Raw genomic sequence first — 25,888 nt, forward strand, 5'->3', positions numbered from 1 at the left:
GGTCAAAAAATACATTAGTAAGATTTATGTTAATGAACCTATAATTTTTATTTACATAAATAAATTAATTATTAGATCAAAATTAATTGTCACAAAGTTTATTATCTAAATTTACATGCGCATTAAATATACATTAAAAATTTTAATGTTAAATATAACGACATTAATTATTTTATAACATAATTAATTTATTAATTTAGTTGATTAGAATATCAACCCGTATAAGAATTATGAATTACCCAATCCGTATCAGTTTTACGGAAGGACAAAATGGAAATTATGCTGTTATACGGGATGTACCAGTACTATACTGGATGCGCATAACAACCCCTTAGATTTCTCTGTATATTAGCCCGGGAACAGTTTCCTTTGTTTGTATTCTTTATTTTCGAAACATATGTGAGACTTTTTTTTAATCATAGGAGAAAGAGGAAGGAAGGAAAAAAAAAATTGGAGACACAACAATACTGATGAGATATAAACATGTTTCTAATCCAACCATATATAAATTAGAATAGCTATTTGCAAAGAGTGTTTTTGGTTATTATTTAACGAAAATATTTTTAGCTTTTTTTTAACAAAAGCATTTCTAAAAAATACTTTTAACTTATAATCTCTTTCGATCTATCATTTTCAATATTTTTAATTCTCACTTAAATTTCAATATTTTAAAAAAGAAATTATCAATAATTAAAATTAACATTATATAATAATATAAATTATTTACCATAAATCTAAAATATGTTAGGTGTCGTTTTCCTTCCCAATAAAATGGACTAAGCTCTCCCAAGAAAGGGTTGCTTACTTTAGGTTCAGAAACAAGACATCAGTTTTTTTTCATTACAAAGAATTCTATTATTGTTAAGCCAGAATGATAACTTAGCATGTGTTTAGATAATCTCTAAAATCATGGTAGACCATGATGTGATGGTTCAACTTGATTTTGATCAAATTTTTGGATGTTTTGGATTATTTTCAAAATCATAGTAGAATCAATTATAATGCAAAAAAATCATTATAAAGTTAGAAGTAAATATGAGTAACTTCTACTTCTACCATAATCAATTTTATAATTTTTTTTTTTTTAACCAAGGCATCCCCCAACAGAAAACTAAGTAATCAAGGCATCTCCTAAGAAGATTCATTTAAGAAATTGACCTTTCCCATTATATACTTTTTCATATGCTAGATTAAGAAATCAATTTTATTCAAAATCAATTTGTCAATTTAAACATAGTATGGGGAATATGCACCATGAGACTAATAAGTTAAAATCCCAGCTACTAATCAATATTATCCTCACTAGATCGACATGAGTGTTGGGTAAACAATACAAAACTAATGAAACGAATTGTTAAATCATAAAGTAGAAGTAGCCAACTCTCCAAAGAAAGATCAAATTGGAGCAAATTAGGATGCCATACACACTACCATATTAAACCAATAAAAGACAAATGACAAATATATAAGCTGTGCATTAAACCTACCACGAGCAGCTTCAGGAAATGAGATTTTACATCCAAAAAATAACCCGGGCGAACTTTTTTTTTTTTTTTTTTTACAAAGGCAAATAGGTGAGCACAAAAAACAGCAAATGGAGCGAGTCACTGCCATTGCTGCCAGAAACAATGGTTCCCACGTTACAGAGAAAATGTATGTGTCATTTTAGGCTGTACATACCCAATGGCTTAGAGAAATCCCACACACTTGTTAGCATTTATCAACATCACTTAATAATCCAGTGAGGAATTGGTGTCAGCAGTTTCATCCTCGCTAAAGCTAGAAGGCAAGTCTGCAGCAGATCTGCATGATCATACAAAATGCCATTAGAAAAGAGGCCTCTATACATATCCCATAACAACTTGATTGAAAACTTTCTAAGCAAAAATAGACTAGAAAATTGTAAATTGGGCAAGACCATGATGTGTGGGATTAATCCATGCAAGGCTATAGGCTTTTACATTGACCAAGAGGTGGTTCAAGTGGGGAATTTAAATTGCACTGCAAGTAAAGTTCACCCACATGGAGCTCAATTTCCTAACTCGGCCGCACCTGGTGTTTAGAAATCCTCTTTTACTCAAAGAAAGCTTTTTAGCCAAAATCTTACTAGTGTTTTGATTATAATCTTTTTTAAACTAAACACACATGACGACTGGTGATAACACTACAGGTTTGAATGTTTGATCTTTCCTGCTAATAAAAAATTATCATTGATTTCCAACAATCATTATTGTCAACTGCCTTCATGATTATTACTGTTAGCATATGTGCAATAGAAGAACCCTTATCCCATTTTCATGAGGCAAGCAACATTCATCCGAAAACAAAAAATCTAAACACAAAAGACAAATACTACTAAGGTTGTATTTGGCCCCAGCTTTTTTAGGTTTCTTTTCTTCTTAAACTAATTAGCTTATTCTATATAAACTTTGTCTTATGGGTTTAGGATCATTAAAAAAACTACTTATATACTTAAAAGCTTTTTTTTAAAAAAAATATGTTTGGCCTAACTTCTCTTTTTAAAGAAAAGAGAAACCTAAAACAAAGTTAAGTCAAACGCTACCTAAATAAACATGCACACAATCTATATAAATTTATAAATCTATAAATTTTCTATTGAGGACCTGAGTGATCGGTCATGAGAGACAAAAACAAAACATGCATATATACCCACCTCTGAATTTTCCTTTGTTCCATCTCAGCAACAGGTGATTTTTTCACATTGTATTGTTGAAGCATGTCAACTTTAGCTCGTTTTGCAACCTAAGCACATAGTAAAGCAACATCATATACATGCTTGGAAGGAGGGGAATGAGCTCAAAAGGAAATCAAATAATCATATTCCAAAAGGACAATTTAGATATCAAAAACCAACCATAATTTCATTTGAAAGCATCCCTGCTCCATCTACATTGCAGTATGTATTTTTTGCTTTCCTGTCCCCCTTAAACATCTCTTCCTGCACATTTGACACAAAATTTAAGCATTTTAAACCATCTGTAAGCAAGACAAATTGACCATTACAAATATAACACACAGAGGGTGTAAATATATTAATGAACCTTTGCCATCCTAGCAGATAACCCCCGTTCTTCAGTATCCATAGGAACACGGGAATTACGGATTGAACTAGAAGGTTTAGATTTTACATGTTCACTCCTTTGCATATTCTTTAGATTGATATTATCATAACCATGCAGCATCAAGCCTTTCTGCTTAACTGCAAGCTTCTCTTCATAGTGATCACTATGGTTAGAAGCAGAATCAGATCGCATCCCCTCAACACCATGTTTAGTGCTCATTCTATGACTCTTGGTGCTATTATAAGCAGATGCTTCTCCAGTAGAGTCTTCATACAAATCTGGGAAAGAGTTCCTTCCAGGAAAATGATTGGTATAACCGTATAAAGGTTGCCTTTGTTTTATATTCTGACGCGCTTTCTTATCTTGTTTATCCTGGAAATCAGTTTCGTGCAAGGAACCAAAGTCAGCTCCTTCCATATGCGGATCTTGGGAACTAAACTTAGTATAATATGAATCATATCTCTGCAAATACACAAGTAAAAGAGAGTGAGAAAGCAGGGAAATCTGTATCACAGAATCAATGTTGTTATGTCTATAAACAGGAAAAGTTTAAAAGTGCTCAACAGCAATGAAAAGATTTTACAGGAGGATTGAGCAAGAACAAATATAAAATTACTGTTAATACTTATAAAGCAAAGCGCAGCTTCTAGTCCATTTAAAAATTTAACTTGCAGTCAGAATAACTTCAAACAATGGAAAGGTTTCCCCTAGCACTGATTTTTTTCTTTCCTCTTAAGTAAAGGTAAGAAGTAAAAGGGTCACATTTAGCTCAATAAAAATAAACATTCCATTTTAGCCACATTTTATTTATCATTCTTGGGGAATCACCATTCTTTGTTTAGGATAGAAATCTCATTCCAAGGATATGCTCATTCCCACTAAGAAAGGAATCATTTGCTGTTTTGTCGAGTCTTGACAAATTTTATCTTAAACTATTTTATCAAAATGAAAAACTGTCCACAAATTGTGTGTGCATTCAACTCATATGTTGCATAATATTATATTGTTAAAAAATTAAAAGTAAAATTTATTATTTTCTTTTTCAAATCCAAGATTATTTTTGTCAATAAGCTATTCCATTCATTCCATTTTGGTGTAATCCTAATACAACAAACACCAACTCTGTCTGGTGACTTGTAATGGGAATAACCACTCCGATCCATTTCTTTCTCATTACCACTGATTCCTAAACCATAACACTGTACCATATTTGAACTATACTACATAATATTCTGAAGCCAATATAAATGGCAAGATGATAGCATCCCCTTTTCCTACCACTTTTGAAGAAATCCAAAACTTAAAAACGAGAGATTAAAAAGAAAATTCTGGTAAGGGGTGGGTGACAGGATCTTTGGTTTGGTAACAAGAGGTACTTGTAGTGCTGTCAAAGGTCAGTTAAAGGTAGGGACACAATTGAAAACAATTGTTTAAAATAGAAATGGTATAAAAGAATGTCATATAAATTTCGAGAGTCGCAAGACTGATGTCAAAAGAAGCGAACGCCATGGAAATATATTTCAGCTCAGTTTGGAATCATAAAGTTGATTATTATACCCATCTCAGTGAGGGACATTTGTGTAACTGCAGTTTTAGCTTCGTGGAGTGTGACAGAAAATATTGAAGGACTGGATGTGGTGGTATTTGGTGAACATGCGAAGCAACAGATATAAATCAACTTTATCATATCCTTTTTCCTGTTTGTAATTGCATTACAGAAGCAGCACATTACTGTGGACAATTTCTAGTAATGGTTCATCCAATTCGGACACGACTTGTGCTTGATATTGGTCTTGGTAACAAAATTATCTATTTGCCTTTCAAAAAAAATATAATAATTCGGGAGTCAACAAGTCAGAGATGGGTTTTGTTCTGAATCTTCTGATACATCTTCAGGGCTAGTTTTAAGTAAATTCTTTTTTCTCATCATAAGCTTGTAACATAAATAATTAGGTCACTGTCCAATCTTTCAAGCATGCGTCATATAATTTAAACAGACAGTATTTCATTGCTAAACTCATGAAAAATGAATTAGAAAGGTCACTTACAGAGCTAATACTGGGTTGTCTTTTTGCAGCAGAGATTTCTGGAGAATTCAGAAGCAGAGGATTTGTAGCAGAGTATGGTTCTGTCATAGCAAACATTAGATTATAAAGGTAAGAATCTCAATTCTCAATCTACTCTTAAAATGACTCAACGCAGTTATAAAAATGGTCTAGAGTTAATGAAAGGAAACAAAACCTTCACAACTTAGCTAAGAGGAAATATTTCTAGTAAAGCATCCAAAGAGCAAAAATCAACTATCTTGAACTAAACAAGTAAAATAGCACATTGTGCACACATTAACATAGAAAGGCCCTGTGTTATGAACCATAAAAGGCAGCATCGGTCTTTAGGAATAAGCTTTCCAAATTTAAGGATAACAAAACTGCAACTTCTTCAATGTATGTGCGTCGGCGATTTAAAAATCAAGCAAATAAAAATGCAAGACATCAGGAAAAGAAAAGAAGTAAAATGATCTACACAAGGGAATAAAACCTTGTAGTTTTGTGAAGTTTTGTGAACTTCTTAAGGTGACTTGGTTCTAATGCTAAAAATTCATATCCAAAGCCTTAGATCCTTAAAACACTAGCTTATGAGTAGTGACACTCCTTTGGCAAGTGCTCTTAATAATATAGACCATAAAATAATCTTATAAGATTGTCATTGACCCTATTAGTATCAATACTAAGAAGGCATCAGCTTAAATTCCTTAAAAGCATCTAAATCATCCCAATGAATAGCATATAAACATGATGCAGGTTATTTGGAATTGGAAACACTTATTTACTGTTCCATAAACAATTCATCCCCTATCACACCCAGTTCTATCTTTAAGCATTCACTGCCTATGACAAAAAAAAGAATAATGCATCATATACTTTTTTTCACAATTTGATGTGTAACAACACATTCCTTTAACCCAAAATGGCACTGTTTCAATTTGAACACTTAAAAACATTTCAGTCTTACAAAACAAACTGAATGAGACATTTAAAAAGTAGGAAAATAGAATATGGTGCAACCTACCATTAGCTGGATCTGCAGTTTGGCATTCAAATGCCCCTGGAGGAAGCAGATCGAATTCTATACCAAGTAGTGGACCATCTTCCAGATAATGCCTTCCTAATTGCTTCTTAACAGCAGTTATAGCAGCATGTTCTATCTCGCCCTTCACTTTCAAATATCCTGATGGTTTGTGTCCCATGTTAACTGCACCTTTGGGATTTAGGGGTGGAAGAGCTCCGTTAGGTGTAAGATGTCTAGAAGGCTCCATATCATATGGATCCAGACCTTGAGAAAACAACCTTTCTTGCAAAAATGAGCTGCTCTCAGATGATGTGTCATCCACCCCGCTAACATTTTCAGGATAACGGTTCCTACATCCATGAGTCATATCTGCAACTGACAATTCGTGATTGTAGAGGCCATGGCTCTCAACCTCCTTAGGATCCAGATACCTGTGATCAGCATGCTTACTGCTTCCGCATGAATCTTGCCCAAGTCCACTGCCACGATCTTGGATGACACCACTTGAACGATCTTGTCGCCCATTAGCAACAGCTTCATCTTTCATCAATCTTTTATCTTTTAACCTTCTGTGGCAAAACCATCCAGATATTTGCTTTTCTGTCAATCCTAACTCCTCAGCAAGTACTAATTTCATTTCCTCTGTGGGGTATTTGTGCTCTGGAAACAAAGGTAAAAAAAAAAGGAAATTGCTAAAATTTACCACCTTGGAAAATGCATTAACACCCGCTGACAAAAAAGTATTCTTACCATTATAAAAATTCTCCAAGGCCTTAAGCTGGGCCGGTGTTTTCAGCTTTCTTTTCTTATTTTTCTCATTGGAGACTTTATTTTCTTCTGATTGCAATTCACTTGATTCTAAACACCAACAGAAATGCAGGAAGTTTATTTGGAATGGAAAAAATAATTACAGTAATATATGCAAGAAGACAACAATCAAAAAACATCTTATCTCATATTAACCTCTCAAATTGATCCACAAATGTTATTGAATCAAAAGATACAACTATATGCTGAGGTGCTGAACAGTTATGACAATATGGAAAAGGATGCATGCATGGGCAATTGAAGTCAAGTTGCTCATGTGAAATATTGATAATTATAAGAAACAGAAACTTTCTTTCCTTAAATATTGAATTAAAAAGTGAATTGTTTAGATCAAATATTTACAAGAAAATGATTTTGCAATTAAAAAAAAAAAAAGAGGTTTTTTTTTTTAAAAAAAAAAAGAGGTTTAAAGGAGAATGCATAACTTGTGAGCTGCTTGGATACTATAGAGTATAGATCCTTCAGTAACAATGTCCAAAGGTTAGGAGGTTGTTCCATAGGATCACTGAAGAGTTACTAACACAGCTAATGAATTTTGTGGTCCCAAGTTACTAAGTCCCTGAGCTCTCAGTAAATGCAATGCAACAATACAAGCTCTACTTACATCCAATTGTTGATTTGCAATTTGTGAGTTTATTGTAACTACTAACTAGTGTCCAGTCTAATGTAGAAGAAATTTATCACATGTCAAGAATCAGCATAGTAACAGTGACATGGAGCCAAAAAAGTAGACTGTATCTTTAACATAAAGAAGATTAATGAACAAGCTCAAAGATTATTCAGATGTTTAGCTTAAACTGTATGATTAGGTTAACATGTCAAGGTAATGAGGTACGAGGGAGGGGGAAGAAATCCTAGAGAACTAGTACTCCTCCAACTCAACTCAGATACTCTCAGTGTTGTTAAATGGCGACGCTATGGCCGACATGGCGGAATGCCATGGCGTTTTTTTTTTTGGCCAACCGACATAGGGAATTTGGGAATGGAGGCCCGCTATGGCGTGTTTATATGGTGGAATTTGGGCCTTCAGCCGTGTACCGCCATCCACCATTGATAACACTACATACTCTCTAAAAGGAAATTGTTATTATTCAATAGCAAAAACATGCATAAGGTCTACACTTTGAGGGTCTATATACAGACCATCAAAATAAAGATAAACCCCTAAACATAAGATAATGATAATCAAATCAAAAAGATAACACAAACTAACTAATTACCCTAAATATGAAATCAAAATTAAAATACTAAATAATATATATTTAGATCATAATCCAATCTCCATCATATGACAGAAGGGAGCAGCAATCCCAAGAGTGAGTATTGTGCAGTTAAAAAAATCAGGGAAGTGGAAAGCCAAATAAATCAAAATTTAGAAAGTCGCTGGAGAAAAATCTGTTCATTATCTAAGATATCGATACATTCTACTTCTATACACTAGTGTCATCTTCCCACAACGATTTTGCCCCGACTTGCAACCACTAGCATAATACCATTTGTCATATGATACAAGTTTGATACAGCCAAGCTTATTTCATGAAACTGATCGGTACCAGTTCCTTATTTCTTCAGAGTTTGCTAATCTCAACTGAGCAAAGAATAATTTTGAGAGAATTTATAATTTCATAGAGTCTTCCACAGAGAACCCACGATTTGTGCCAATCACCACCAAGTATAAAAGAACAAGAAGAAGAGGAACAATAACAACCAATCCTAATTCCACACATTCCACATGGAAAGTAGATCCAAGCCTAAACGCAGTAAATGGTTATTGACAGAAAAAACAAAAACTTCTCCAATCCATAGAAAAAGAAAACGTGGAAGAGAAAAATGCACGAAGACATCAAAAACTAAATTTCAATTATGAATAAAAATAAATCAAACCCCATTGGTACCCTTCAGTTTGACTCACTTTTTCAGACCCCAAATACCCCAAATTGAAGACCTTGGAGCCATACCCACCATTACAACAACCTAACACAAAAATTCATATTATGGGTTCCAATAATCAATCTCAGAGCATGGAAATTGAAGTAATCTGAGAAAAATCAACCACAAAATCGAAGACCCAAATCTCTGATAAGGCCAAAGTTGCAGAGGAAAACACAATACCTTCCATTGGGGTGAGGAATTGCGGTGAACAACACCCCTCTGTTAAAGTTTTGGGGCGAAAGGTGCAAAATTTTTCAGTGGCTTGTGAGAAAAGCGAGGACAGGACCCGTTTACGGCAATAGGAAAAGAGAATGCAACAACATTAACAAAAAGGTGTTTGTTGCAAATGAATTCAATTTGACCCCCTAACTCCGCTTAGGAACAGGAAAGGAGCTTCTGGTAAGACAAAGGGAGAAGAAACAAGTTCAATGCTTGCTTGCTTGTTCCAATCAGTCTTTGCATTCCTCAAAAATAAATGAATAAATAAATCAGATTTGCCTCCATTAAATAAAGTAAAATGCATTTTAAATAATACATGTTATTTTAATCTCAATTTTAATCGTAGAATTAAGAAAAAAATGTAACTAACAATCTTAATCTTAATCACGGTAGTAATATTATTGTTATTTTATTCTTGATCTTAATGTTATTTTCGTCCTCGTACGTCAGATTTTTTTAAAAATATAGAGATATTATGAGTGAACATTGAAAAGAAAAATGAAAAGAGAATGATTAAATAAAGAATGGAAATTATACTTGTTAGTGTGTAATTGGAAAACGGTTATGTCCAACATAACTCAAGTTATCTCTGATTAATGTATTGTTTCTTCTCTTATTAGGGTTTCAAAAGGAACAAACAGACATTTTGAAGCTATGTAACGATAATTCAAATACACCATTAGTCATGTCTTAATTGTAACAAAGCGAAAGTAGAAAGAAAAAAAATAAAGATGACGAAGAAAGAGCGAAAAATAGGGGAAAAAAAGGTTATAATGTATAGTTAAAAAGTGAAGTAAATTCAAATGCAATCATTTTTTTGCCGAATAATTCAAATGTCTATCATTGTACAAATGTTCATATACCTATCTTATTTAAAATTCAATTGATGGTAAGATAGAATATGATAAACTAGTTTATCTTATTTTACTGAAATATGCTGTTAGTATCTTGTCTTGTTTTCTTAGTATCATAATAATAATATAATAAATCCATAAAAAATATAATAAGTGTTAGTTAAGTGTTTTAAATATATAGATATTTATTATTATTATTATTAAATTTTAAGAAAAATTAGTTTATCATACTTTAATTTTCTTATCCATTGTTTATCATACCTTGTCGGTGTGCTTTATGTCTTATCATGCAGGAATTCTGATAGAAAAATTAGAATAATTTTTTCAAGATTAAGTATTTTTTTTTAACATCATCCATCTTATTATCATAGTTATTTTTGTCATTATTATTGTTACTATTATTATTATTATTGTAGTCATTGTTGTCACCATTAACAATATCATTATTATTATTACAATATGTTATTATAATTATTATTATCGTTGTCATTATTATCATCATTGTATCATTGTCGTTACTTATCATTATTTAGTTTGTGTTAAATATATGACAAAACAACACAATAATATTATTCAAGTTTTCACCCAATCATTTTAAAAATTGGTATTCTCCTTAGAAAGAGAAGTTGAGCCAACCACTTTTCATGAAAAAGGTTATTAAAAGAAAAGGAGTGCTAAAAACAAATTGTATATTAGTCTCCTAAACAATGATTCCACTCTCTAACACAGTCATTAAAACATATATATAAACTTTTGCTTGATTAGTTTTGATTAGGTTTAACAAGATAAGTGTGCTTAGGACAATTGCAAGAGTTTAAATTTTAATAATTAATTAATATTATAGTTAAAATCAATTATAATTAGAATTAAGTTGCTGAAAAATGATTTTAAAATAATAAATTTGGGATTTCTCTATATGTATAAACAAATATTTTTATATAAAAAATAATTAAAAGAAAAAAATTTCTTAGAAAAATCGTTAAGTTATAAATTTTCAAATTTGTGAAAACGGTTTATTTTTTTCAATAAAAATACTTATTAAATAATGTTTAAACATTTAATTTTTTTAACCAAGTATTGACGTAATCATATAAGGTTTCATTATATTTACATGTGAATGAAAATGATTTATTTAAACAAATAATTTATATTATTTGATTTTTATCATGCAAATTTTTTTTGAATTAATGATAGACATCAATCACAAACAAATTAGTATTTAACAAGTGAATTAAGAAATATTTTGAACAAATCCAAAAATTTTATAAATGAAATCAGACTAATTTTTAACCATGAATTGAATGAAATCCTAAAGGAAATCAATCACTAATTTTCAACCAAAAATTGAATGGAATCCTATACATAACTAAACAAATAAATAAGGTAATAGAAGAATAAAAAAAAAAAACTTTGATTGTGTGAGTTACATTGTATATAAATTCTCACCATATCCTCTTTGACCCAAGAAAAAATAAAACAATTTATTTTTCATAGAAAAACAAAAAAGTTTCCTTGTCATGCTAGTAGGAGGGTTCATTGAGAGTGTTGTTCCTTCCGTGTCTCGTCTTTCCCTTGGCATCAATGGCGAAGACACTACTCACTCATAACCTAAGCTTACAAATACACACTCTCAGACCTTCATCTATCCTTCTTCATCAATGTCACCGCAACTCCACTCACGCGGGTCCCACAGTCCACGACCTCGTTCGTGCCCGGAACCTCCCAGAAGCCCAATCCCTCCTCCTCCGAATGATCCGAAAACGCGGCGTTTCGCGCCCCCAACTCATCGATTCCCTCCTTCCTTCTTCTCCCAGTTCCACTCACACCAACGCCACCGTTCTCGATTTGCTCATCAGAACCTACGTTCAGTCGCGGAAGCTTCGAGAAGGCTCGGAAGCCTTCCGCTTGCTGAGGCAAAAGGGCTTCTCCGTTTCCATCAACGCCTCCAACGCGCTTCTGGGCGCGTTGGTCAAAGTGGGGTGGGTCGACTTGGCATGGACAGTGTACGAGGATGTTGTCGCAAGTGGCACAACGGTAAATGTCTACACTCTCAACATCATGGTCAATGCTTTGTGTAAAGAGGCCAGGTTCGACAAGGTTAAGGTTTTCTTGTCCCAAATGGAGGGGAAAGGTGTTTTCCCTGATGTTGTAACTTATAACACTTTAATCAACGCGCATTCTCGTCAGGGTAATGTGGCAGAGGCTTTTGAGCTGTTGAACTCGATGTGGGGCCTCGGCTTGAAGCCTGGGGTTTATACTTATAATGCTATTGTTAATGGGTTGTGTAAGAAGGGGGATTATGTGAGAGCGAGGGGTGTTTTTGATGAGATGTTGGGGATGGGGTTGAGTCCTGATGCTGCCACTTTTAATCCCTTGCTTGTGGAATGTTGTAGGAAGGATGATGCTTGTGAGGCTGAGAATGTTTTTGATGAAATGTTGCGGTACGGGGTTGTTCCTGATTTGATTAGTTTTGGATCTGTGATTGGGGTGTTCTCCAGGAACGGGCTCTTCGATAAGGCGTTGGAGTATTTTGGGAAGATGAAGGGTTCTGGATTGGTTGCTGATACGGTGATTTATACCATTCTTATTGACGGGTATTGCAGGAATGGCAATGTGGCTGAGGCATTGGCCATGCGGAACGAGATGGTTGAAAAGGGTTGCTTTATGGATGTGGTTACGTATAATACTCTGCTGAATGGGTTGTGTAGGGGGAAGATGCTTGGTGATGCCGATGAGTTGTTTAAGGAGATGGTGGAGAGGGGAGTTTTTCCGGATTACTATACCCTTACCACTCTCATTCATGGGTATTGTAAGGATGGGAACATGAGTAGGGCACTTGGTTTGTTTGAGACGATGACTCAAAGGAGCCTTAAGCCGGATGTTGTGACATATAATACATTGATGGATGGCTTTTGCAAGATTGGTGAAATGGAGAAAGCTAAGGAGTTGTGGCGTGACATGGTGAGCAGGGGGATATTGCCCAACTATGTATCGTTTAGCATTTTGATAAATGGGTTTTGCAGTTTAGGACTTATGGGTGAGGCATTCAGGGTGTGGGATGAAATGATAGAAAAAGGTGTTAAGCCCACTTTGGTTACTTGCAACACTGTTATAAAGGGCCATTTGCGGGCTGGCAATGTGTTAAAGGCAAATGACTTCTTCGAAAAGATGATTTTGGAAGGAGTTTCTCCTGATTGCATCACGTATAATACTCTTATAAATGGTTTTGTAAAGGAAGAGAATTTCGACAGGGCTTTTGTCTTGGTTAATAACATGGAAGAAAAAGGGCTACTGCCAGATGTCATCACTTATAATGCAATTCTCGGTGGATATTGTAGGCAAGGCAGAATGCGGGAGGCTGAGATGGTGTTACGCAAGATGATTGACTGTGGCATCAATCCTGATAAATCAACATACACATCATTGATAAATGGGCATGTATCTCTAGACAACTTGAAAGAAGCATTCCGTTTCCACGATGAAATGCTGCAAAGGGGATTTGTGCCAGACGACAAATTCTGATGCTTTTACCGCTGCAGCTCTTGTTACAAATACCTGATATAAAAGGTTGAATATTCTTTCATTGGGTGACATCTAAATTTGCCTCATCCTGTTGTAAGCATTGATTTTGTATTCTTGTGATAATTTTACTTATTCAGATGTATCTTTGTTATGTGTTTTAGATCTAGTTGTGGACTATGCCTATGCCACACTGGTTCTGGTTCTGTATATCACAGGAAGCACAACCCTGGGGGATGTCTTATGAGCCCAAACATAAAAGTTGAGCCTTCCTGCCCTGGTTAGTAACAAAGAAAAAAGGAGACACTCCTTACTTGTTTTTTATGACTGCAATTTTGAATGCGTTGGTGTTGCTTGTTTCATGCTTATAAATGTAATACAGAATGATAGTTCTTAGGTTATCAGACATGATATATATATATATATATATATTTATATATTGTATTTAATTAAACAATGAGATTCTATCTTGCAACTTTCAATTTGAAAAAAGAATCCTGTATGTTTTAGATGCTTGGAAATGCAACCTGTCCATGTTTCTAACTTCTAAGCATGGTTTGCAGGAGCTAGGAGGGGGAGTCCACCATCTTTCATGAACTTCAGACTAATGTTTTTGTAAGTATATTTTATTGAAGGGGAAGCCTGGAAGTCATTGCAATTATGAAGCGTAGCGTGGGAGTTGAAGCATTCTTTTTTCTTGCTCTCATGTAGCACGAGAGGGGTCACTGGTTACCACCTAAGGTCTGGTTCAAGCTAGTTTTAATACAACAATCACATTCCAATTAAAGTTTATTTAACAGATACACAGAAATGATGTGGAATTGACTGTGGTTGGTTAGACTGATATAATCATATCCATCTTTGGGGTATACTTTTTGACAGTTAGAAAAGGAGCTAACAAATTGTAGATTTTTTTTGTGATTTTTTGAAGACGATCCACATGAAATTGCTTTCCCAATTTTGAACTCTTTCCGTATTGTTAAAGTGTTTGTATATCCACTGGTTAAGAGGGATGTAATCTTTTGGCACATTAATTGCATCTGCATTGTGACTTGAAGGCCGTAAATTCAAATCCTAGAAACAGTCTGTTAGGACTTTGGAAGTTAGGATCCAATTGCAAGGTATGGACTTGATTGTAAGTATGACATTTTAGTGTGGGATTTATAACAACAACTAGTTTTTGTGTTGTGGTTCTTCTAAGGTTCTCATCAATTGTATCAGAGCCTTACACTATGTCTCCCAGCTGCAAACAAGTGGTGCTGGTTGCGATGATGGCATTGCAGTGTTTGACTGGAGCTATACATGGGAGCAGGGGCTGTGGCCTGTGGAGTGTGGTGGAATGTTGGGGTCCAATTTCAAGGTATGGAACTTGAATCCTATGGGATTCTAATGTAAGGTTTATGTGGCTTTGGACTCTCTCCAGCTACAATGGCTAGCTTTTGTGGTATGGTTTCCCGTCATATTAAATATACATACTCTTCACACATTTGATGTTTCGGGAGATTGTGATACTGTTTGAAGTCCACACTTAGTATGAGGAGCTTCAGCAACTTCATTAGATAAGCAAATCAGCTAGTACTTTCGTTAACACATTTGCATGATGTAAACATGCCAGCAGTAGATGGTATGTTGTCTGTGATTCTTGACACTGGCATAACAACAGCATGCTACTTAGTTCTAATGAGCTATCACGGGCTGTCTTGGATAGTTGGATTTAATTCCTCTGAAACAAAACTGTGCAACTGTATCCAATGGTTGAGATTATGATAAAATACACGTACTATGTGATAAACTATGGAAGTTGTTAAAATTTCAGTTGTCAATGTTTTAATCAACGATTATAGCTGCATTTTATCTCCTAAAGTATATTTTAATCATTTATGTCTCTGTTTCTTATCAGTCCCTACTACCCTTATTAAGAATTGTCTACATGCTATATGTGTGCGTCTCTCTCTCTCTCTCTCTACATATATGAAGGATCAAAGATCACAAAATGTAGAGATTGTTCAGCCATTGATCATGCAAAGAGTTATTAAATATAGTAGTGTGAGTGTGTGTAACATTGTAAAATAACGTCTTTAATATGTTATAAAATAAATTTTATCTATTTTATTGAATTATATAGTATTATCTTGATGATTATGTATATTTACATTAAGTGTCAAAGTAGGCAAAATTATATCTATTATAACTTTTTTCAAATATTAAAGTTTCATCAATGTAACTGTTATACTAAAAGATTATGCAATTTAAAATCTAATTCGTAATTTATTGCATCGTGAAACTATTTAAATATACTAATGTGGCCAGGCACACACTCATTACTCTATTTATGACAATCATAATAATGATGATGATTTAATTGCAGTTCTATATTGTTTTGTAAGATGCAGTAACTCATATAATAATCATAAAAAGAAAATAACTCGTCTATAAATTTAAGGTTAACCATCAAAATTTTGGCCGTAGTCATGTTTTTCTTATTCATGCAAGAAAAATGATTTTTTTTTTAATGTTTAAATTTAAGATCAAGGCCTTAACAAGTCCTGCTTGACGAACTAGCAGACCCGTAGAGGTCTAAAAAGAATTGGATCAATTTTGCTCAATGAACCACACTGGTTAGGATGAGTTTCACTTTACACTCTAAATTTTTTTCGCCAATACCCCATTTCATTACGGAAAAACGTAATATAGAATGTAAAAGTACATTCAGAAATATCCTTCCTGTAATGAAAGTGAGTGTTGGTAGAAAATTTGTAGAGTGCATGAAGTTTTAGCCCTGACCAGATTGAATCTGTAAAATAATGTTTCGAAAACTATTAGGACTTATTTAGCTTGATGTTATTTTTTTTCTTTTAAAATTCATACAAATTTAGACAAAAAAATAATATTAATTTGGCCCGGCTCAATGAGCCAACGAGCTAAGTCAGACCAAAAATATAGTCCGTGAGAAATTTGGATAAAGTCGGATATCATTTTTTTTTATTTCCTGTTTTTATTTTCTAAAAATTATTTTTATTTTTAAAAGATTAGAATTCTGAAAATATGTTTGGTTTGATTTTTTATTTTCTGTTTTCAAAAAATAAAAACACTGAAAATATGTTTTCAAAAGAAAATATACTTTTAGATTTACTTAAAATTATATTTCTTGTCACCGCATTTTCATTTTACCCAAAATGAGATTCCTGATTTGAACTAAAAATGAAATTTTATTGTTTCCAGCTTTTGATTCGTTTGAGAAAATGTTTTCAAAAATCTAAATAAACGCATTTTCATTACCATTTTCTATTTCCAATAAAAATAAAAACAGAAACCAACCAAACCAAATACTTCCTAATTTTTCATACTTAGTTTAACAAGAAGAGTTGGCTCAACCCATTTAATAGATTTAAGAAAATTTAATAAAAGTGAATAAATGATGTTATGTTTTGGCTTTGCTTTCTTTGTCTGCCTTCCATTTGAGCAAACCAGATTATAATTTGAAGCGCAGGAATGATGCATTGTAATGACTAAATCTTCCTTTTAAAGAATGGATGAATTCACCTTTCCCTTCAAGTTTAAACAAAATAAAAAACCATATTCCATTTCAGACAACAAACTAGCGCAGACACCCAACTTTCTAATTTCCATTATTAACTATTAATAATCATATTAACAAAGGAATAATCAATGTCGGATTTTCATCATTATGGCCGTTTGAATGGTGAGATTAATGCATGTACGAATCATGATCCGGCATGTATATGGACCTGTAGTTTGTTGAGTGGGACGATATCATGATAATTGAAGTATTCAAAAGCCTTCAAATTAGAAGCAACCACAATAATGTATATCGGCCTAAAAAATAAACAAGCAACGACAAATGGATTATGACCAGAACAAGGGGGAGGGGGGGTATATATTATATTTTCAGCTTAATTTGCTTACTCTTGGATGATATAAGCATTGCTATATGTCTGTATATATTTAAATGTCAATGTATTTTTGTATTGCTTAAAAGACATATACGTGTATACGTGTCTGAAAAATGAAAGTACCTGAAAATGTTTATCTCGTTTAAAATTTAAAATAAAGAGTATATTGTTTATAGTTTATAAATTCAATGTATTTCTTGAAAAAAAAAACTAGCATATATGTCGTATCAACTACAGCCAATAAGGATTATAATTTTGATAAGTTGTAGGGGTTCACATTTAAGAGGCTGAAGCTAATATAATATTTTGATAAGATCATTTTTGTAGATCCTAACCCTATGTGGTCATCTCTATTATCTGGTGATACATAATAATGATTAAGAATATTGATCGATTCCATAGCTTGATCACATGTATAAATTAAATATTACAAATATAATTATATTATAAACTAAATGATGTTTAACAATATATATTCTCAAAACACTTATATGTATCAACAATTAATTACATTACATATTATACTGAACCAATGAATCTAATTCAATTGTTTAAATAGATTGTATGAATTATTATAATTTTTTCTCTATCCGTCTTTAATTCCAACGCATAAAATATTAATTTAAAGTAAAAAAATTACTATTAATTATCAAAATAGTTATAAGTTCATTTGACATCAAACAATATTAGGATAACTAATTAACTCACAAAATAACAATATTATTACGATAACTCAAAGCATAATGCTAACCAAAAAAATATATGAAATTGAATGCTTAAACACAAGCCACTCCACTGAACTCCATGGTAAAATGGTTTATGTGATTAAGACAATATTCCCCCATTATCCCCATCAAGAAGGTACCAAGAACGACCCACAATTTGGCCACAGGGATTTTAGTCTATTAATCTAACGACATCATCATTGCTTTGTCTAAAGATGACATGCTAAATTGTTTCTAATTGACTTGTATTAGACATGGGAAACATTGAATGGGGACCTAATTAAGAATGCTCCTGCAAATTGCTCAATCAGACAAAATCAAATTTGTCCAAGCAAGTGATCGAAAAGTTTAATTATATATAGTATCAACCCACAAGGCATTTTTTTTTTCTTTCTTCATAAATATGTTATTAGGAGAAAGAGAAACTGCGGCTGCATGATGTTTATAACGGCTGAGAGGTTGAGACTAATGATGAAATTGACAACGATGGTAATGATGTTCATACGCTGAAAATTAAGAGTTTTTCAACTTTTCAATGAACAAAGGGGAGAATTTCAATATAGTTTCATTGTCATTGCTGATGATGGAGGAGAACCAATATACATAGATATATACTGTGGAAACGGATAAGTACGTGGTCATATATGCTTATAAATTATATTATCTTTAATTTGTTCATTAATTTCCGTTTCTTTGACTGAACAATTATCTATATTCAAGTACATCATATAAAAAGTTGAAAACCACCTAATAAGAACTTTTGCAAAACAGTATGCGATCAAGTTTTACCATTCTTAGTAATTAAAAATAAATAAATATACGTGCCAACAATTATTGTGGCTTGGATAAGGACTTGTTTTGAATTATGTACATATATACTGTGTTTTGACGATGGCATTTTGTAAAGAGTTGTTAATTAAGAATGTTGAAAAGTGGCAACTGCTGCTACATTTGACAACAAAAAACTGACAGCATAAGAAGTACCTCGTTGTTGATACTAAAGAATGCAAGAACAATATCATAAACATGTAGTCATTTTACCCAAAAATTAATTATCAAAACTCATCTTGACGTATTCTAATCAGAAAGTAAACTATATATTTGACGTATATGTTTTAGTACACTAAAAAAACCTTATATTGCTTACGTTTATAGATCATTTATAAACAATCATTTATTGATTCATTGAGTTATAGACAAAAACATAACAGACTATCAAGCATTAAAATCAATAATATTTTAAATGCATTAATTCTAACAATGTAAGCGGGTTAAAAGTCAAGATAAAAAATAATTTATAAATATTTTTTTCTTTTAATTTATCAAGATATTTTTTTGAGAACAATACTATTACGAGTCAATAAATATAAAAAAAAATAATACCTAGGATGTAGTGATCCTAATAAAGGGTGGGTTTGTTTAAATTTAAAAAAAAACAACTTTAAAAGGTTTTTAGTATAAGTGTTTTTTAATGAAAAAAAGCTGATAAATTTGCTTCTTAAAATAAGTTAAAAAAAATTATATTTTTAACCAAAAATAATATAAACAAACACACTAAAAAATACTTATTTTATTAAAATAAATGTACACGTATTTCAATAAATAAGTTTAAACAAACTAAAATAATATTAACACACTTGAGGTGATCAACACTATATAATCCAATAACATGTTTTTTTATTTGACTAAATGCTGATTACTTATTTCGGCCGACTCCTTTCAAACCGTAAATTTTAAATCCCGCATTTCAACTTGATATTGGATGCATAACCAAAAACAAAGTATATTAAACTAGGAATGACAAAGACGATAGTTGATTAGTTAAAATTAAATAAATCTCTGATGACTGATATAGTAGGCGCACAATTATTTCCAATTTTAGTTTTTGGAAAGAAAAAAAAACAACATTAATTAAAAAAAATCTCGTTTAAAATTCTCCATTCTATCCTAAGTGTTAATTCTTTCAAGAGCATCATCAATCTAGGCAAATATATAACTAGATGCTTACTATATTTTTAGCCTTGATTTGTTGGTAGCTACAGTAGTTGAGACTGTGGTCACTCATGTCAGCTCAACTATTTTTTGTTTGCTTCTGTTTAGTAATTTCTTGTGTTTTGATGACAAATCAACTATTTGGAAGAGGGCATCACAAATCAACAACCAAAGTTGAGGAAATTGCGCAAAGGCAAATTGTCAATAGTTTTTTCACGACTTCAAGGCTAAAATCTATGTCGTTGATCATCTTCAGATTTTGGTTGATTGAATGTTTAGAGACTTTCTTGGGGGTGGTGTTTTTCTTCAAAATTTTGTTCTGTAATCCTCTTTCTTCAATTTTTAAATGGTTAATTAATTCGTTATTTTTCATTTCTAATCGTAAATGCTAGAGGTAGTTGAATTTTCTTTTGTCTATTATTTTCTTAATCGTGGTGATGATGAATAAAACGACTATTATATTTTGAAGCCAAAGAATATCAGTAAATTATCCTAAAACTACTATCATTTTTCTTTCAAAGCAATTTTTTTTATCGCAACTAGTTGAGAAAATCAAGAAATAAAAGAAGCTTAAAATAGTTTAGAAACAACCCAATTTCAAGAATTGTGCTACTAACCTCAACGCTTTATTTTATTTAAAATAAAATACAATATCTATATAGAAGAAAGTCACTTGACAGTTGACATCTGTACTCTTTTCAAAACTACTTAGAATATATTATTCCTTTATTGCCCAAGGTTTGAGCTAGACAGATTGAGTAATGCGCAAGCTTAAGTTTTATAATTGTTGATCTACCAATTGATTGTGTCACACATTAGCTGGTGTATTGACCCGTAAATTTGATTAACTAGCTAATAAGTAATAACATTTCTGTAGGGTTGAAGCAATAAAAAGGTCATAAATTCGAATTTTCTAACTAACATAATATACTAATTACTAATAATTTGCCTATCTAAAAATATTTTTGTAAGTTGAGTTAGAAAATCGAATTAGTTTAAGTTTATTTTAGTTGATCTAATTATAATTAGATTGGATTGTATGTTAGGTCAATGATCTAGATCCGTTTAACTTTATTCAATATGGTATACATATTTAATTTATCATGTAATTTAAGTAATTGTTACTGTTGTTGTTTGAGACATGTATTATACTATTTGAAACATTTATTTTTCTTGAAATAGTGTTTGATTTGGATAATTGGATTTATATTTTAATTTAAAGATGTATTAGAGTTGATAACATGATCAAATTCTAATCATGTTTGAATTAAAGTAGTCTATCGGTGTATCATTCTAAACTTTTTATATAATGTATACATTTTCATTTTAAGCAAGGTTTGATTGTGCCTGCTTATTGTTTTGACTGTTAAACACCTACAACCTAACCTACCTCAAACCCAAGTCAATTCATACTTATTTGCTAAATAAGTTGGGTTAAGGCATTTTGGAAAGAAAAAAAACCTATTTATTTAGTTAATTAGTTAAGCTTAAAGTTATTAAAAAATATTTTAAAATTAATTTCACAAAGACCGATTTATTTAAATGAAAACAAATGATATAATAATAACAACATTATTGTTATTATTATTACATATAATATTTCGAAGTTATATACTTAGTTTATTTATAAAAAAAAACTTAAAGTCATATAGCCTGCATGTAAGCAGGGATACTTAGTTTAATATATAATTATTTTTAGGATTAATTAAATTTTTAGTCTCTTAAATTTTTTATATTATAATTTTTTTCTCAAAATATTTTTAATAATTTTTAATTATTAATTAATTTTTCGTCATCATTTTTACTTCTTTTAAAAAAAATTGTCCATTTTTAATCCATCATTTATTTTTATTACTAAAAAAATTCTCAAACATAAAATAAACAAGAGACTATAAATTGACAAAAACAATGACTAATTTTGAGCAATAAAAATAAACAAGAAACTAAAAATAGGAAAAAAATTTAAAAGGACTAAAAGTTGTATAAAAAAAATTGATGGACTAAAAATTAAAATTTAAAAAAGTTAAAGGACTACAAACTTAATTATTCATTATTTATAATTAGTGAATGCATATTTGTAATAAGAGAAATGCTAACACTCTCCAGCTAATATTTATTTAAATTTGTTAGAAATTATAAAATTGTGAAGGTTTTACTTGTTTTTTTGTCGATGCACTCTTACTTTTTATTTAATGTATCTCATTCGTAATTTTATAGTTTTCAATTTTGACCACTAAAAAAATTGGGTTAGAAAATGTGCTACTTGTACTCTTGTTATAATAATTGCCATGTTAATTAGTATTTGTTTGATAATATTAAAACACAAGGAAAAGAAGAAAGAGACATCAAGTCTCAAATCAATTTTTTCACAAAAAGGAAAGAAAAGTAAATATCCTCCTAAACATCTTTTATTGGTCTCAAAATGAAATTATATAGGATTCTGCTTTTTATAGAATTTATTATTTGATCATTCTGGAGAGTTTCATTACGAATGCCAATATTTTAAAGTGTGGTATAGGTTGTTTGTAAAAAAGGATTTTATTGAAAGAAATAAACTTATTACCTTAACGATTTCATATTTCTCTTCATAAAAAATTAAAAATTAAGGTTTAAATATGTTTTTATTTCTGATAAATATATGTGTTTTTTGTTTAGTCCCTGATAAAATTTTCTCTACAAATTCGAGGGAATGGTTTTTTGACCTTGTATCATAATTTGCTTTATAATATTCTTGTTTGCAGCAGTTGATCTCATGGCAGTAACAGGTGGTCACCGGGGTATCTCACCTATTTATTTAAGTGAATTTTCTTTTCAATTGAATCTCTAATATTTCAAAAAATTTATTTCAGGTCTCTGCCGTTGGACGAGATTCGTTATTTTTCACACGTAATATTATTTGTCTGGGATGAATTATTTTTTTTTTTTAATTTTTATTTGCGTAATTGTGATGTGGTTTCAATTTAGGTTAAAAAAAAACTCAACCAAAATCTCCTCTTCCTGGGCGTACAAGTCGCAGAGCCGCACCGCCCCTCAGCTCAAAAGCCCAGCCACACACAGAACAGACAAGGCTGAATAACAACACAGGTCAAGTCAAAACAATTTCTAGAGAAAAAACAAAAACAAAATGAATGCAAAAACCAAGTCTCCAGCGCCGGAAACATCGTCGGTTGTCATCCACCCAGCACTGGCACCAATCTTCTACCTTCTCAGCACATGGAGAGCCCAAGGAGAAGGTTGCTTCCCCACTATCGATTCCTTCTCCTATGGCGAAGAGCTTCACTTCTCACATTCCCCCAACAAGGTTTAGCTCTCTCTTTTTGCATAAACATTATTTGGGTCTCTCAAAGTTCTCTCTTTTATTACTGGGTTTTGTTTTGTTTTGTTTTGTTTTCCCCTCTATTGATTCCTTCTCTTATGGCAAAGAGCTTCACTTCTCACGTTCCCAGAGGTCGAAGCAGTGGAGGAAGGTGGAAAATTGCAACGGTGAATGAGAGTGAAAATAGGAGTTACCAATGAGGACAGAATGTGGGGGAAGGAGAGTCGATGCAAAGAGAAGAAGAGGACGAAGCCACCATGTCAGATCAGGAAAAACAAACCATGGAAAAAGGAGGAAGGAGAGTGGATCTCAAATCTGGAAAAAGAAATCATTTCGAGGGTGAAGTTGTATCTCGCGGCGGCGGCGGCATCGACGTGGCGAAGATGAAGTGCTTGTCCTCGGAGTCGCAATCGCTAGAGAACAAGTCGATGGCTGGAGATGGGAGGCCATGGAGTTGAAGGCAAAATTTTTGAAATATTACAAACTCAATTAAAAAAAAATTATCAGGGATCAAATGAAACAATATATATTTAATAGAAATTAAAAACATATTTAAGTTAAAAATTAATTTCTAACGGAAAAATATTTTTAATAGACAAAAAAATATTACAAATTCAATTTATAGGTGTAGAATTTGTAAAAATTAAATTAAAGCTTTTAGCCAAACATACGTATATCAATTTATCAACAATTTTATTAAGGCTGGTATGGTGTCTTAAATTTATTTGTTTTAAAGTAAATTCGAAAATTTTAATATTGTAAAAATTAATATTTTATGTCGCACCTTTTAAAATATTTAACAGATAGTTAATATTTAAGTTTCCATATAATTGATGATGACAAGAATAAATTAGAGATTATAAAATGCTATTTTTAGCAAGTAACCACATTTATCGTGCAGTCTTATAATATTAAAAGTGAAAATTCCCGAGTTGGAGCACTATGTATTTTCCCACCCTTATTCATCAAATTACAACTTCCCAAAACAAAAGGAAGAAGAGAAAGAAAAGAAAAACTATAAATTAACTTGGTAGGGAGTCGAAAGATACAATTTGTTCTAAGAAACGGTTTTGGACTTTCTTGGAATATTCAATTATATAAGAACAATGATTAATGCCCAAAAGGATAAATTTATCATGTGCCCAAATCAGATTAGAAAAATGAAAATTCCCATTTCTTTATTTTTTTTATAGTGCAAAAGGCCAACACTACTAGTCTTCACTCGTCATCTGTCTCAATAAAATAATAAAGTTTCCAACTGCCGCATTGTTCGTACTTTGTAGTGACATGCCCTAATCTAAAAGAAGGACGAGTCTAGTATTGCAGCTTTCCAAGTATTCTACAAAATATACAGGAGTACGTACACAAATTGAAATTTGTATATATTGCCCTTTTATATTTTAGAAACATTTTCCATAATTACGTACTATAGTTTTTTTATGATAATCAATTATAGTCGCAGAAAATGTATACATATCATATTTTTTATTTTTTTTACTTTCCGTCAATTTAATTACTTAGGAAAGATCAGGTAGAAGAGGGAAAGAAGAAATTAAGATTATGGATCCATTTAAAACATAAAATCAACTTAGCTTCTCTTGGCCTGTTTATTTTCTATGATTAATTTTTTCTTTCTCAGGAGCATAAATAATGAAATTAATTTAAGTTTCTCTATCAACTTGATACTAGTAGCATTCATTGTATCTTTATCTCTTCTTAAATGTGGAATTTATAGCTTCTTCCTCCCCCTTGTTACAACTTAGTCAATGAAGAAAGAACATGAAATATGAACGTATAAGAATTTTTCTTCTTTAAAACTATATATTTATGTACGTATATAACGATTGCTTTTCTGGTGTTCTATTGACAATGTAAAAGTCAGCTCTTTAGCTCCTGGAGGATAGGTTACACAGATGTGTATCACATGCGAATTTTGAACAATTCTCATTATTGTTTCCCGTTTTAGTTGTTCATTAGTTCAAATTACACAATTATTTAAAAATTATAGTCAAATTCATATTATATTCTTTCCTTTTCTTTCAGAAATAAGTCATTTTTTAATAGCTATAAATTTATTTTTGATGAATTAACTTATTATCCGGAAGGTGGCTTACGAAAAGGGTCGACGTTATTTAATAAAGGCTAAAACAATTTATCAAAGAAAATAGAAAATTTGAGAGAAAATCAGTAAATCGAACTTCTTCAAGTCTTTGAGATAAACTTCTTTTTAATTCGTAAGAATATCTATAAACAATGGAATTATTCTTTTCCTTCACAAATTTTTTAACTAATTACGTTAATAATAGGCTTCTATTATATATATCGAAGGCATAAAAATGGTAAACGGATTATATAATTATAACCTGCAATTTGACTATACATTTACATAATAAAAAAAAAAGCAGCAAATTGACACGTGAAAGTCACAACTTTGGTC

At 31.6% G+C, this 25,888-nt stretch overlaps 2 protein-coding genes across 2 annotated transcripts; one reads left to right on the top strand and one right to left on the bottom strand.

Annotated features, from left to right (window-relative positions):
- Window positions 1-1,268: 1,268 nt before the first annotated feature.
- LOC114385327 lies at window positions 1,269-9,384 on the bottom strand. The gene is made up of 8 exons (XM_028345358.1): window positions 9,093-9,384; window positions 6,903-7,010; window positions 6,153-6,812; window positions 5,132-5,211; window positions 3,063-3,545; window positions 2,876-2,959; window positions 2,675-2,763; window positions 1,269-1,803 (listed from the first exon to the last, which is right to left on the bottom strand). Exons 1-8 carry the CDS (start codon window positions 9,097-9,099, stop codon window positions 1,731-1,733), a joined length of 1,584 nt encoding a protein of 527 aa, XP_028201159.1. The 5' UTR covers window positions 9,100-9,384; the 3' UTR covers window positions 1,269-1,730.
- A 2,085-nt stretch (window positions 9,385-11,469) lies between these two features.
- LOC114385186 (pentatricopeptide repeat-containing protein At5g01110) lies at window positions 11,470-15,352 on the top strand. Its single transcript, XM_028345200.1, has 3 exons — window positions 11,470-13,552; window positions 13,669-13,784; window positions 14,068-15,352. The coding sequence occupies exon 1, from the start codon at window positions 11,567-11,569 to the stop codon at window positions 13,505-13,507; it is 1,941 nt and encodes a 646-aa protein (XP_028201001.1). The 5' UTR covers window positions 11,470-11,566; the 3' UTR covers window positions 13,508-13,552; window positions 13,669-13,784; window positions 14,068-15,352.
- Window positions 15,353-25,888: the final 10,536 nt, after the last annotated feature.

This window comes from Glycine soja, chromosome 14 (assembly GCF_004193775.1).
Source record: "Glycine soja cultivar W05 chromosome 14, ASM419377v2, whole genome shotgun sequence".
In the NCBI taxonomy this organism is placed as follows: Eukaryota; Viridiplantae; Streptophyta; class Magnoliopsida; order Fabales; family Fabaceae; genus Glycine; species Glycine soja.

Excerpts from the sequence above, each read along its gene's own strand:
- LOC114385186 (XM_028345200.1), top strand. The coding sequence starts at position 11,567 with ATGGCGAAGACACTACTCACTCATAACCTAAGCTTACAAATACACACT.
- LOC114385327 (XM_028345358.1), bottom strand. Across the intron at positions 5,212-6,152 it reads AACTGCAGATCCAGCTAATG|AACCATACTCTGCTACAAAT; the intron begins GTAGGTTGCACC and ends TTGCTATGACAG. Across the intron at positions 2,960-3,062 it reads TATCTGCTAGGATGGCAAAG|GAAGAGATGTTTAAGGGGGA; the intron begins GTTCATTAATAT and ends TCAAATGTGCAG.